This window comes from Gobius niger (genome assembly GCF_951799975.1).
Source record: "Gobius niger genome assembly, chromosome: 9".
Taxonomy (NCBI): Eukaryota; Metazoa; Chordata; class Actinopteri; order Gobiiformes; family Gobiidae; genus Gobius; species Gobius niger.
Window position 1 is genome coordinate 329,814 of NC_136860.1, and position 13,111 is coordinate 342,924.

Here is a 13,111-nt window from a genome sequence, read left to right on the forward strand (position 1 = left end):
CACAATTCCACCATACATGAACACTGCCATCATTACCCTTATACCCAAACCAAACAAAGATTTAACACAGCCGTCTAACTACCGCCCACTCTCACTGATAAACACAGACCTCAAAAGAATAACTAAAACACTTGCAACCCGACTAGAGGCGGTTGCTCCATTACTTATTCACTCGGACCAAACTGGCTTCATAAAAAATTGATATTCTCCCGATAACCTCCGTAAACTCTTCAATTTAATAAACATAGCCCAAATGGGAAAAAGGAAATCCGTTATTCTCTCTTTAGACGCAGAAAAAGCATTTGACAAAGTTAACTGGTGATTCCTGTTCTACACACTCCGCAGATTTGGTTCTGGAGAGTCGTTCATCCACTGGATACAGACATTATACCTTACCTAGAGCCACGGGAACCACAAACGGAATCACTTCATCGAGTTTCACATTCATCAAGGAGCCGGACAGGGATGCCCACTCTCTCCATCTTTGTTTGCTTTATTCATTGAACCACTTGCAGCCACAATAAGGAACAGTAGTAACATCAAAGGAATACAAAATGAAACAAAAGAATATATGATTTAAGATGATTTATTACTGCACGTACAAAACCCACACACATCGCTACAAGAATCCTTCTCAGTTATTAACACTTTTTCTATCCTCTCCAATTATACAATAAACTGGTGAAAATCTGCATTACTTCCACTAACTCTAGAATCATGTGACTCTGTAACCCAGACCTCCTTCCCATCCCTACAATCAGGTAACATAAAGTACTTGGGTATTTGTATTTCTTCCAGGTTATCGGAGCTTTTCAATTTGAACTTCACCCCATTACTCGAAAAAATAGAAGATCGAAGCCTCAGGGGTTGGAAAGATCTTCCTCTAACACTAATTGGACGAATTGCAGCTATCAAAATGAAAAACCTACCTCAGATCACAAACCTATTTACAATGACTCCGATCACCCCCACGATAACTGGTTCAAATCACTCAATTCTATAACTACTCACTTTTACTGGAATAATAAAAACCTTGCATCTTCCTCTCAACATTACAAAACAGCACGGGGGGCGAGAAGCACCTCATTTTCTTAACTACTTTTTAGCAACTCAACTACAATACATGAACATCTGGAAAAAACACCACCACAAACCCTGGATACAGTTAGAACAGAGTCAATGTCAGAACACGCCCACAGCTGATCTGCCCTTTTTACCCCAATGACTTCTTCAAATCCATCACCACATCAACGACTCTGAAAACCTGGTGGAGAGGCATTAAAATCACAGATTCATCACAAGCCTCATGTAAATACAGCCCAATATGGCACAACCCCCACTTTCAGTATCATAATTCCCCCATTTATGTCCCACTCTGGCACCGAAAAGGAACATCTCATCTACACCACCTGTTTGAGAGCAACACATTTATTTCATTTCACACATTAATAAAGACATGTGGGGTTGGAAGAGAAGAATTTCTCCACTATCAACAAATCAAACATATAATTAAATCTAAAAATATCTCATTACAACAACCGTCCACTGTAATAGACACAATTATGAAAATTACAAAAAAATGACATCCAAACTTTATAAGATTATAACATCAAAACATCAGCTGACAATACCACTTTCTAAATGGGAAAATGACTTGGGTATATTACCAAACTCCAGCATCTGGCCAGACATATGCAGACACATGTTTCCATGACAACAAACCCTAACTGTCAATGAATACAATGGGCTATATGCACAGTGACCCCACGTGATTTCCGCCTGGACAGTCAGCCAGAGGCTGTCCTTCCTGTCTGTTATCTCTTCCCATTAAAAATTAACAGGTCCCACAGAAATGAAGCAATAGCTTAAGATTTGGTAAAGGACAGCGAGTAAAAGTTCAGATGTGACTGGAGCAGGTTAGAAAATATTACGTGAGACGTAACGACTTCACTGGAGGAAACCTCCGTGTTCATAACGGTGGATGTTTTTGTCTTGAAGCTAACACGGCTAACGCGGCTAACACAAAATAAAAAATAAAACTAGCGAGGCGTTTGGAACGAGCCTGCGCAAAAAAGAATCGTCCTGTTAGTTTAAATTATATTTACTTGTTTACATGTTATATTATCATTTTTCAACACTAGCCTTTAGCTCTAAGATAAAGCTCCGCCCCTTACGAGCGCAGGCGTTTCCTTTGGGTGCAGGATTCACAGCGAACATGATGTTTGTAACACGTTGCTGTGACTCCATCAGTAACTCGTTGTCCTTAACCAGATCCTGAGCTATCGCTATTTTTGTGTGGGAACCTGCTAATTGTGAACGTAAACGATCAGCGACAGGAAGTGCTGCGTCTGTGACTGTCCAGGAAGACGTCACGTGGGGAAACTGTGCATATAGCCTATAGGTAGCGTTCACGATTTAGAATGTGATGATGTCATAATGTCAGATGGAGGCCAGGGCCAATGTAACTCTATGGGAGAAATGCAGTTTTTGGAAGAAATCTCAAACGAAAATTGACAAATGTTTTTCCTCTTCAGTGTTTGATCGTGATCGGATTCACAAACCTGTGATATTATTTTTATGTCTGAAAGTCCTTTCTATTGGACAACATCATGGTCATGTTTTCACATATTGTCACCACTTTTTGACATTTTTTAAAGAAAATAATTGTACATTAGTTCATATGTGCCGACAGAGGAGACAATGAACTTTGTGACAGTTTTTGTTTCATGTGGATTCCTCCAGTAATGACTGAGATATGAGCCAAAAAACAAAGACATAAAAATATGCATTTTGTCAGTTACCGCCGTTACCATAGTTACCGTCAGTTGCTCCACCTTAATGTTAAACTATGGGCTCTTTAGAATGTTGTGATGTCACGTGAACGCTACCTATATAAAACCCTCCACAGATTCCATCTGACACAAAGCCCATTGCACAACATGGATCTAACTGACACGGACATTTGCACACGATTCAGGCAGCACCGATAATGATCTACATGCTACATGGGACTGCACTCCGTACACGTATGTTGGCGCTCAGTAACAGTGCAGGGTCCCATTGAACCATCACTGTGCCTTTTAGGAGACACCACACACCTAGCCCTACCGAGCAAGTATAACAACCCTCTCCTCGTCTCTCTAACGCTAAGAAAATAATCTTTCAAAACTGGAAATGCAAAAAAGCAACATGAACCTCTGGATTAACCTAGTCACAGATCATATGTCAATGGGAAAAACATGGCTCACAAACAAAAGCACATGTCGTTATTCAGTGAAACTCCGTTCACTGAACATCTACTCGTGTCCATAAACCTCCAACCTGCGTATACAGATTAGTTATACACACACAAACTATACACACACAAACTATACACACACAAACTATACACACACAAACTATACACACACAAACTATACACACACAAACTATACACACACAAACTATACACACACAAAGAGGGAAGGGAAAGAAAACAAAACAAAACAGAATGACCCACCACCCAATCATGTAGATGTCCCTTTGTCTGTTTCTGTTTCTTCTTCTCTTCTTAACTTGTATTATGTTACATGTATGTATGTGACTATATTTGTGTGCATACATGAGTATGTATATTTCCTCTTCATAAGTTATATATATAGTTACTCTAATTTTATCTGACCAACATTATTATCTTTCACTGTTACTATTTATCTACTGTTGTTTGTGAACTGTTGTGATTATTGTTGTCATTGCTACCATTATTATTTACCCTCTTATCCCCCCATGCTCCCCCTGTTTTTCTTCTTTTTCTCCTCCTCCGTCCTCGCCCTCTCAGTTAGCCCGCGGTGCCCGGCCCGCCTTTGCTGCGGGGTTTGGGCCCCTCCTGGGATTCCTCCTCATGGGCCGAGCACCAGGGGCCGACCACCAGACCACCAGGGGCCGACCACCAGAGGCCGACCACCAGGGGCCGAGCACCAGGGGCCGACCACCAGGGGCCGACCACCAGGGGCCGAGCACCAGGGGCCGACCACCAGAGGCCGAGCACCAGAGGCCGACCACCAGGGGCCGACCACTAACCACCCGCCTTCACACTCTTTAATGCACCACATAAGAACAGACACAAAGACAAAAACAAAGGGGAAACAAAACAAAAAGAGTAAGAGTTCCATCAGCCTCATCTCTTTGAGAGTTCCATCGGTAACGCTTTATAATAAGGGTACATGAATTCATCATGACTTCATCATTTAGTTCATTATGAACTCAGAGGTCATGATGATTCATGATGAAATACTCACAAATTCACATTGTTAATTCAGGCAATGAACTCATTAATGATAATGATTAATTCATCATGATCATGATGAAGAAACCAACCACACCCAGGACCAAACTTTGTATAAACTTACGTCTAAAATGTGCTCATGGTGAGGTCATGGTGAGGTCATGGTGAGTTCATCATGAGTTCATTCTGAATGAGCTGCTTAAAATGAAGCTTTAATAACTTAAAGATCCAGAACCTGTTTTAGGAGAGCAAGAGCACACAGAGAGCTTAAATCTACTGTTTTATTCATTTATGATGACACAATACAAAAGTGTAACAAAGCTTTAGTAAGTATTATGGTGTGTGTTTGCAGAGGCTCTCAGTCGCCCAGGAAGTGTTCACTTAGTGAAGCTCTGAATCGATGACAGGCTGAGCTGATTTGAGGATGTTTTAGGAGGGGCCTATTGGAGCCGTGTCTTGTTTGGTTTTACTTGTTACATTTTCTGACCACACGAGCTCAGAAGGTTCTGTGAAGAGAACGAAAAATCCTCAATTCAACAAACAGTCCAGTCGACGACTAAAAGCTTCAGGTGTTTAGGGCAGAAACCATTAGGTGTGTTTAAGATGCCGTAGCTTCTCGCCTAGATGATCGAGAGTCGCTGACGCAACGGGGGCGGAGAAAAAAGTCTGAAGCCCATCTGAAGATCGCTCCACATGCAGAACAACGAGAGCCTCAGGTCAGCAGAGTCTCCTTCAGAGATCGCTCATTTAAGTTTATCCTAAATTAAAGTCCTTCACCTCCTGCTCTGTTTCCTTTAGTCCAGAGACGTCATTCTTCACCAGAGGAAACTTTCCCATTTGTTTGTTCAAGTTTGTGAGATAAAAACGTCCTTTTAAATCCTGAGTTGTTCTGTAAAAGCATCTGATGCTACAGGAAACCACTGAAAAACGTTTGTAGCAATTTTTTGGGGGGGTTAGGTGTTTTTTATCATATATGCAGCCGCCCACATGACGTGTCACATGACGTGTCACATGACGTGTCACATGACGTGTCACATGACGTGTCACATGACGTGTCACATGACGTGTCACATGACGTGTCACATGACGTGTCACATGATGTTGTGTCTGCTGCTTCATTGGTCGAGAGTTAAAGAGTTCGTCATTAATGGTGAGTGAGTTTACAGCAGCTGTTCCTTCATTTTTGTAATTATACGCCATATTTATACATAAATATAATGACAATCAATGTGAAAGTATCTAAAAGTATTCAAAGTATTCAGAATGCAGTACTCGGAGCTGGTTGGACCTTCTCGTTTCCACAGAGGAACCAGAGCCGTGTGTTTAGGATTAACATGTTTTATTCTTACAGCAAACCTTCACATGAACTGTGGGAACATGAAATAATAAAGTGATAAATACAAACACAAGCGTCAAAAGGAAAACATCAGATAAACATGTGTATGATAGAAACATGATCACTGCCCCCTGCTGGTGGTCTGAGGGTACTACAGGCTGTGATGAGAATATTTACAACAAACTCCTTCTGGTTCAACAGAAAAAAACATTCACATCTGAAGATCTGATGTTTGTGACTCGTCCCAGCTCAGATAAACGACGGGAAGTAAAGGAAGCGTGATAGAAGGCGATGAAGAGGAGGCTCTACTCCCCGGTGAAGGTCGGGTTGGTCACGGTGGTGGTGGCGTTTTTAAACAGAGGGTTATCCGCCTGAAACGACAGGAACACAGGAGGGGATGAGATGGATGAGAGGAGGAGGAGGAGCTGAGGATGAAGAGAGGAGGAGGAGGAGCTGAGGATGAAGAGGAGGAGGAGCTGAGGATGAAGAGGAGGAGCTGAGGATGAAGAGGAGGAGGAGGAGCTGACGAAGAGGACTCTGACCTCGGCCCATCTGGATTTCTTCTTCTCGTTCTCGAACTTCTTGAACTCCTTCAGGTCGTTGAGGTGGATGAGGAGCTTCACGAGGAGCAGCAGGAGGAGCCCGACCAACGCCACGGCGGCCACGGCGGCGGCGACGATGGCCACGACCGAGGGAGGGCAGTCTGTACGAGGAATACTTCAATTACTGCAAATACTAGTACTGCAAATACTACTACTGCAGCTGCTACGATGGCCACGACCAAGGGAGGGCACTGTAGTGTGTGTAGTACCTCTCTCTGACAGGATGAGGGCGCTGTAGTGTGTGTAGTACCTCTCTCTGACAGGATGAGGGCGCTGTAGTGTGTGTAGTACCTCTCTCTGACAGGATGAGGGCGCAGTAGTGTGTGTAGTACCTCTCTCTGACAGGTAGAGGGAGTTGTAGTGTGTGTAGTACCTCTCTCTGACAGGATGAGGGCACAGTAGTGTGTGTAGTACCTCTCTCTGACAGGTAGAGGGCGCTGTAGTGTGTGTAGTACCTCTCTCTGACAGGATGAGGGCGCTGTAGTGTGTGTAGTATCTCTCTCTGACAGGTAGAGGGCGCTGTAGTGTGTGTAGTACCTCTCTCTGACAGGTAGAGGGTGCTGTAGTGTGTGTAGTACCTCTCTCTGACAGGTAGAGGGCGCTGTAGTGTGTGTAGTACCTCTCTCTGACAGGATGAGGGCGCTGTAGTGTGTGTAGTACCTCTCTCTGACAGGTAGAGGGCGCTGTAGTGTGTGTAGTACCTCTCTCTGACAGGATGAGGGTGCTGTAGTGTGTGTAGTACCTCTCTCTGACAGGATGAGGGCGCTGTAGTGTGTGTAGTACCTCTCTCTGACAGGTAGAGGGCGCTGTAGTGTGTGTAGTACCTCTCTCTGACAGGTAGAGGGCGCTGTAGTGTGTGTAGTACCTCTCTCTGACAGGTAGAGGGCGCTGTAGTGTGTGTAGTACCTCTCTCTGACAGGTAGAGGGCGCTGTAGTGTGTGTAGTACCTCTCTCTGACAGGTAGAGGGTGCTGTAGTGTGTGTAGTACCTCTCTCTGACAGGATGAGGGCGCTGTAGTGTGTGTAGTACCTCTCTCTGACAGGTAGAGGGCGCTGTAGTGTGTGTAGTACCTCTCTCTGACAGGTAGAGGGTGCTGTAGTGTGTGTAGTACCTCTCTCTGACAGGTAGAGGGCGCTGTAGTGTGTGTAGTACCTCTCTCTGACAGGTAGAGGGTGCTGTAGTGTGTGTAGTACCTCTCTCTGACAGGTAGAGGGTGCTGTAGTGTGTGTAGTACCTCTCTCTGACAGGATGAGGGCGCTGTAGTGTTTGTAGTACCTCTCTCTGACAGGTAGAGGGCGCTGTAGTGTGTGTAGTACCTCTCTCTGACAGGTAGAGGGCGCTGTAGTGTGTGTAGTACCTCTCTCTGACAGGATGAGGGTGCTGTAGTGTGTGTAGTACCTCTCTCTGACAGGATGAGGGCGCTGTAGTGTGTGTAGTACCTCTCTCTGACAGGATGAGGGCGCTGTAGTGTGTGTAGTACCTCTCTCTGACAGGTAGAGGGCGCTGTAGTGTGTGTAGTACCTCTCTCTGACAGGATGAGGGTGCTGTAGTGTGTGTAGTACCTCTCTCTGACAGGATGAGGGTGCTGTAGTGTTTGTAGTACCTCTCTCTGACAGGTAGAGGGCGCTGTAGTGTGTGTAGTACCTCTCTCTGACAGGATGAGGGCGCTGTAGTGTGTGTAGTACCTCTCTCTGACAGGTAGAGGGCGCTGTAGTGTGTGTAGTACCTCTCTCTGACAGGTAGAGGGTGCTGTAGTGTGTGTAGTACCTCTCTCTGACAGGTAGAGGGTGCTGTAGTGTGTGTAGTACCTCTCTCTGACAGGATGAGGGCGCTGTAGTGTGTGTAGTACCTCTCTCTGACAGGTAGAGGGCGCTGTAGTGTGTGTAGTACCTCTCTCTGGCAGGTAGAGGGCGCTGTAGTGTGTGTAGTACCTCTCTCTGACAGGATGAGGGTGCAGTAGTGTGTGTAGTGCCTCTCTCTGACAGGTAGAGGGCGCTGTAGTGTGTGTAGTACCTCTCTCTGACAGGTAGAGGGCGCTGTAGTGTGTGTAGTACCTCTCTCTGACAGGTAGAGGGCGCTGTAGTGTGTGTAGTACCTCTCTCTGGCAGGTAGAGGGCGCTGTAGTGTGTGTAGTACCTCTCTCTGACAGGATGAGGGTGCTGTAGTGTGTGTAGTACCTCTCTCTGACAGGATGAGGGTGCTGTAGTGTGTGTAGTACCTCTCTCTGACAGGTAGAGGGCGCTGTAGTGTGTGTAGTACCTCTCTCTGACAGGTAGAGGGCGCAGTAGTGTGTGTAGTACCTCTCTCTGACAGGATGAGGGTGCAGTAGTGTGTGTAGTACCTCTCTCTGACAGGTAGAGGGCGCTGTAGTGTGTGTAGTACCTCTCTCTGACAGGATGAGGGCGCTGTAGTGTGTGTAGTACCTCTCTCTGACAGGTAGAGGGCGCTGTAGTGTGTGTAGTACCTCTCTCTGACAGGATGAGGGCGCTGTAGTGTGTGTAGTACCTCTCTCTGGCAGGTAGAGGGCGCTGTAGTGTGTGTAGTACCTCTCTCTGACAGGATGAGGGCGCTGTAGTGTGTGTAGTACCTCTCTCTGGCAGGTAGAGGGCGCTGTAGTGTGTGTAGTACCTCTCTCTGACAGGATGAGGGTGCTGTAGTGTGTGTAGTACCTCTCTCTGACAGGTAGAGGGTGCTGTAGTGTGTGTAGTACCTCTCTCTGACAGGATGAGGGCGCTGTAGTGTGTGTAGTACCTCTCTCTGACAGGTAGAGGGCGCTGTAGTGTGTGTAGTACCTCTCTCTGACAGGATGAGGGCGCTGTAGTGTGTGTAGTACCTCTCTCTGACAGGTAGAGGGTGCTGTAGTGTGTGTAGTACCTCTCTCCGGCAGGTAGAGGACGCTGTAGTGTGTGTAGTACCTCTCTCTGACAGGATGAGGGTGCTGTAGTGTGTGTAGTACCTCTCTCTGGCAGGTAGACGGCGCTTTAGTGTGTGTAGTACCTCTCTCTGACAGGATGAGGGCGCAGTAGTGTGTGTAGTACCTCTCTCTGACAGGATGAGGGTGCTGTAGTGTGTGTAGTACCTCTCTCTGACAGGTAGAGGGTGCTGTAGTGTGTGTAGTACCTCTCTCTGACAGGTAGAGGGTGCTGTAGTGTGTGTAGTACCTCTCTCTGACAGGATGAGGGCGCAGTAGTGTGTGTAGTACCTCTCTCTGACAGGTAGAGGGTGCTGTAGTGTGTGTAGTACCTCTCTCTGACAGGATGAGGGCGCTGTAGTGTGTGTAGTACCTCTCTCTGACAGGTAGAGGGCGCTGTAGTGTGTGTAGTACCTCTCTCTGACAGGTAGAGGGCGCTGTAGTGTGTGTAGTACCTCTCTCTGACAGATAGAGGGCGCTCTAGTGTGTGTAGTACCTCTCTCTGGCAGGTAGAGGGTGCTGTAGTGTGTGTAGTACTTCTCTCTGACAGGTAGAGGGTGCTGTAGTGTGTGTAGTACTTCTCTCTGACAGGTAGAGGGCGCAGTAGTGTGTGTAGTACCTCTCTCTGACAGGATGAGGGTGCTGTAGTGTGTGTAGTACCTCTCTCTGACAGGATGAGGGCGCTGTAGTGTGTGTAGTACCTCTCTCTGACAGGTAGAGGGCGCTGTAGTGTGTGTAGTACCTCTCTCTGACTGTATGAGGGCGCTGTAGTGTGTGTAGTACCTCTCTCTGACAGGTAGAGGGCGCTGTAGTGTGTGTAGTACCTCTCTCTGACAGGTAGAGGGCGCTGTAGTGTGTGTAGTACCTCTCTCTGGCAGGTAGAGGGCGCAGTAGTGTGTGTAGTACCTCTCTCTGACAGGTAGAGGGTGCTGTAGTGTGTGTAGTACCTCTCTCTGACAGGATGAGGGTGCTGTAGTGTGTGTAGTACCTCTCTCTGACAGGTAGAGGGTGCTGTAGTGTGAGTAGTACCTCTCTCTGACAGGTAGAGGGCGCTGTAGTGTGTGTAGTACCTCTCTCTGACAGGTAGAGGGCGCTGTAGTGTGTGTAGTACCTCTCTCTGACAGGATGAGGGCGCTGTAGTGTGTGTAGTACCTCTCTCTGACAGGATGAGGGCGCAGTAGTGTGTGTAGTGCCTCTCTCTGACAGGTAGAGGGTGCTGTAGTGTGTGTAGTACCTCTCTCTGGCAGGTAGAGGGCGCTGTAGTGTGTGTAGTACCTCTCTCTGACAGGTAGAGGGCACTGTAGTGTGTGTAGTACCTCTCTCTGACAGGTAGAGGGCGCAGTAGTGTGTGTAGTGCCTCTCTCTGACAGGTAGAGGGTGCTGTAGTGTGTGTAGTACCTCTCTCTGACAGGATGAGGGCGCAGTAGTGTGTGTAGTACCTCTCTCTGGCAGGTAGAGGGCGCTGTAGTGTGTGTAGTACCTCTCTCTGACAGGTAGAGGGCGCTGTAGTGTGTGTAGTACCTCTCTCTGACAGGTAGAGGGCGCAGTAGTGTGTGTAGTACCTCTCTCTGACAGGTAGAGGGCGCTGTAGTGTGTGTAGTACCTCTCTCTGACAGGTAGAGGGCGCTGTAGTGTGTGTAGTACCTCTCTCTGACAGATAGAGGGTGCTGTAGTGTGTGTAGTACCTCTCTCTGACAGGATGAGGGCGCTGTAGTGTGTGTAGTACCTCTCTCTGACAGGTAGAGGGCGCTGTAGTGTGTGTAGTACCTCTCTCTGACAGGATGAGGGCACTGTAGTGTGTGTAGTACCTCTCTCTGACAGGTAGAGGGTGCTGTAGTGTGTGTAGTACCTCTCTCTGACAGGGTGAGGGCGCTGTAGTGTGTGTAGTACCTCTCTCTGACAGGTAGAGGGCGCTGTAGTGTGTGTAGTACCTCTCTCTGACAGGATGAGGGCGCTGTAGTGTGTGTAGTACCTCTCTCTGACAGGTAGAGGGCGCTGTAGTGTGTGTAGTACCTCTCTCTGACAGAATGAGGGCGCTGTAGTGTGTGTAGTACCTCTCTCTGACAGGATGAGGGTGCTGTAGTGTGTGTAGTACCTCTCTCTGACAGGTAGAGGGCGCAGTAGTGTGTGTAGTGCCTCTCTCTGGCAGGTAGAGGGCGCTGTAGTGTGTGTAGTACCTCTCTCTGACAGGTAGAGGGCGCTGTAGTGTGAGTAGTACCTCTCTCTGACAGGATGAGGGCGCAGTAGTGTGTGTAGTACCTCTCTCTGACAGGATGAGGGTGCTGTAGTGTGTGTAGTACCTCTCTCTGACAGGTAGAGGGCGCTGTAGTGTGAGTAGTACCTCTCTCTGACAGGTAGAGGGCGCTGTAGTGTGTGTAGTACCTCTCTCTGACAGGATGAGGGTGCTGTAGTGTGTGTAGTACCTCTCTCTGACAGGTAGAGGGTGCTGTAGTGTGTGTAGTACCTCTCTCTGACAGGTAGAGGGCGCTGTAGTGTGAGTAGTACCTCTCTCTGACAGGATGAGGGCGCAGTAGTGTGTGTAGTGCCTCTCTCTGACAGGTAGAGGGCGCTGTAGTGTGTGTAGTACCTCTCTCTGACAGGTAGAGGGCGCTGTAGTGTGTGTAGTACCTCTCTCTGACAGGTAGAGGGCGCTGTAGTGTGTGTAGTACCTCTCTCTGACAAGTAGAGGGTGCTGTAGTGTGTGTAGTACCTCTCTCTGACAGGTAGAGGGCGCTGTAGTGTGTGTAGTACCTCTCTCTGACAGGATGAGGGCGCTGTAGTGTGTGTAGTACCTCTCTCTGACAGGTAGAGGGCGCTGTAGTGTGTGTAGTACCTCTCTCTGGCAGGTAGAGGGCGCTGTAGTGTGTGTAGTACCTCTCTCTGACAGGTAGAGGGTGCTGTAGTGTGTGTAGTACCTCTCTCTGACAGGTAGAGGGTGCTGTAGTGTGTGTAGTACCTCTCTCTGACAGGATGAGGGTGCTGTAGTGTGTGTAGTACCTCTCTCTGACAGGTAGAGGGCGCTGTAGTGTGTGTAGTACCTCTCTCTGACAGGTAGAGGGCACTGTAGTGTGTGTAGTACCTCTCTCTGACAGGTAGAGGGCGCTGTAGTGTGTGTAGTACCTCTCTCTGACAGGATGAGGGCGCTGTAGTGTGTGTAGTACCTCTCTCTGACAGGTAGAGGGCGCTGTAGTGTGTGTAGTACCTCTCTCTGGCAGGTAGAGGGCGCTGTAGTGTGTGTAGTACCTCTCTCTGACAGGTAGAGGGCGCTGTAGTGTGTGTAGCACCTCTCTCTGACAGGTAGAGGGCGCTGTAGTGTGTGTAGTACCTCTCTCTGACAGGTAGAGGGCGCTGTAGTGTGTGTAGTACCTCTCTCTGACAGGTAGAGGGTGCTGTAGTGTGTGTAGTACCTCTCTCTGACAGGTAGAGGGCGCTTTAGTGTGTGTAATACCTCTCTCTGACAGGTAGAGGGTGCTGTAGTGTGTGTAGTACCTCTCTCTGACAGGTAGAGGGCGCTTTAGTGTGTGTAGTACCTCTCTCTGGCAGGTAGAGGGCGCTGTAGTGTGTGTAGTACCTCTCTCTGACAGGTAGAGGGCACTGTAGTGTGTGTAGTACCTCTCTCTGACAGGTAGAGGGCACTGTAGTGTGTGTAGTACCTCTCTCTGACAGGTAGAGGGCGCTGTAGTGTGTGTAGTACCTCTCTCTGGCAGGTAGAGGGCGCAGTAGTGTGTGTAGTACCTCTCTCTGACAGGTAGAGGGTGCTGTAGTGTGTGTAGTACCTCTCTCTGACAGGTAGAGGGTGCTGTAGTGTGTGTAGTACCTCTCTCTGACAGGATGAGGGTGCTGTAGTGTGTGTAGTACCTCTCTCTGACTGTATGAGGGCGCAGTAGTGTGTGTAGTACCTCTCTCTGACAGGTAGAGGGCGCTGTAGTGTGTGTAGTACCTCTCTCTGACAGGATGAGGGTGCTGTAGTGTGTGTAGTACCTCTCTCTGGCAGGTAG

The 13,111-nt window shown here is 47.9% G+C and overlaps 1 protein-coding gene across 1 annotated transcript in view; it reads right to left on the reverse strand.

Annotated features, from left to right (window-relative positions):
- Window positions 1-5,822: 5,822 nt before the first annotated feature.
- The window catches only part of itgb2 (integrin, beta 2), a 35,184-nt gene continuing 27,895 nt past the window's right edge, over window positions 5,823-13,111 (reverse strand). The window contains exons 15-16 of the mRNA XM_079562443.1: window positions 6,143-6,303; window positions 5,823-5,971 (exon numbers count right to left, since the gene is read on the reverse strand). Of these exons, the coding sequence (XP_079418569.1) occupies window positions 5,906-5,971; window positions 6,143-6,303 (227 nt within the window). The 3' untranslated portion in view covers window positions 5,823-5,905. The remainder of the gene's footprint in view (window positions 5,972-6,142; window positions 6,304-13,111) is intronic.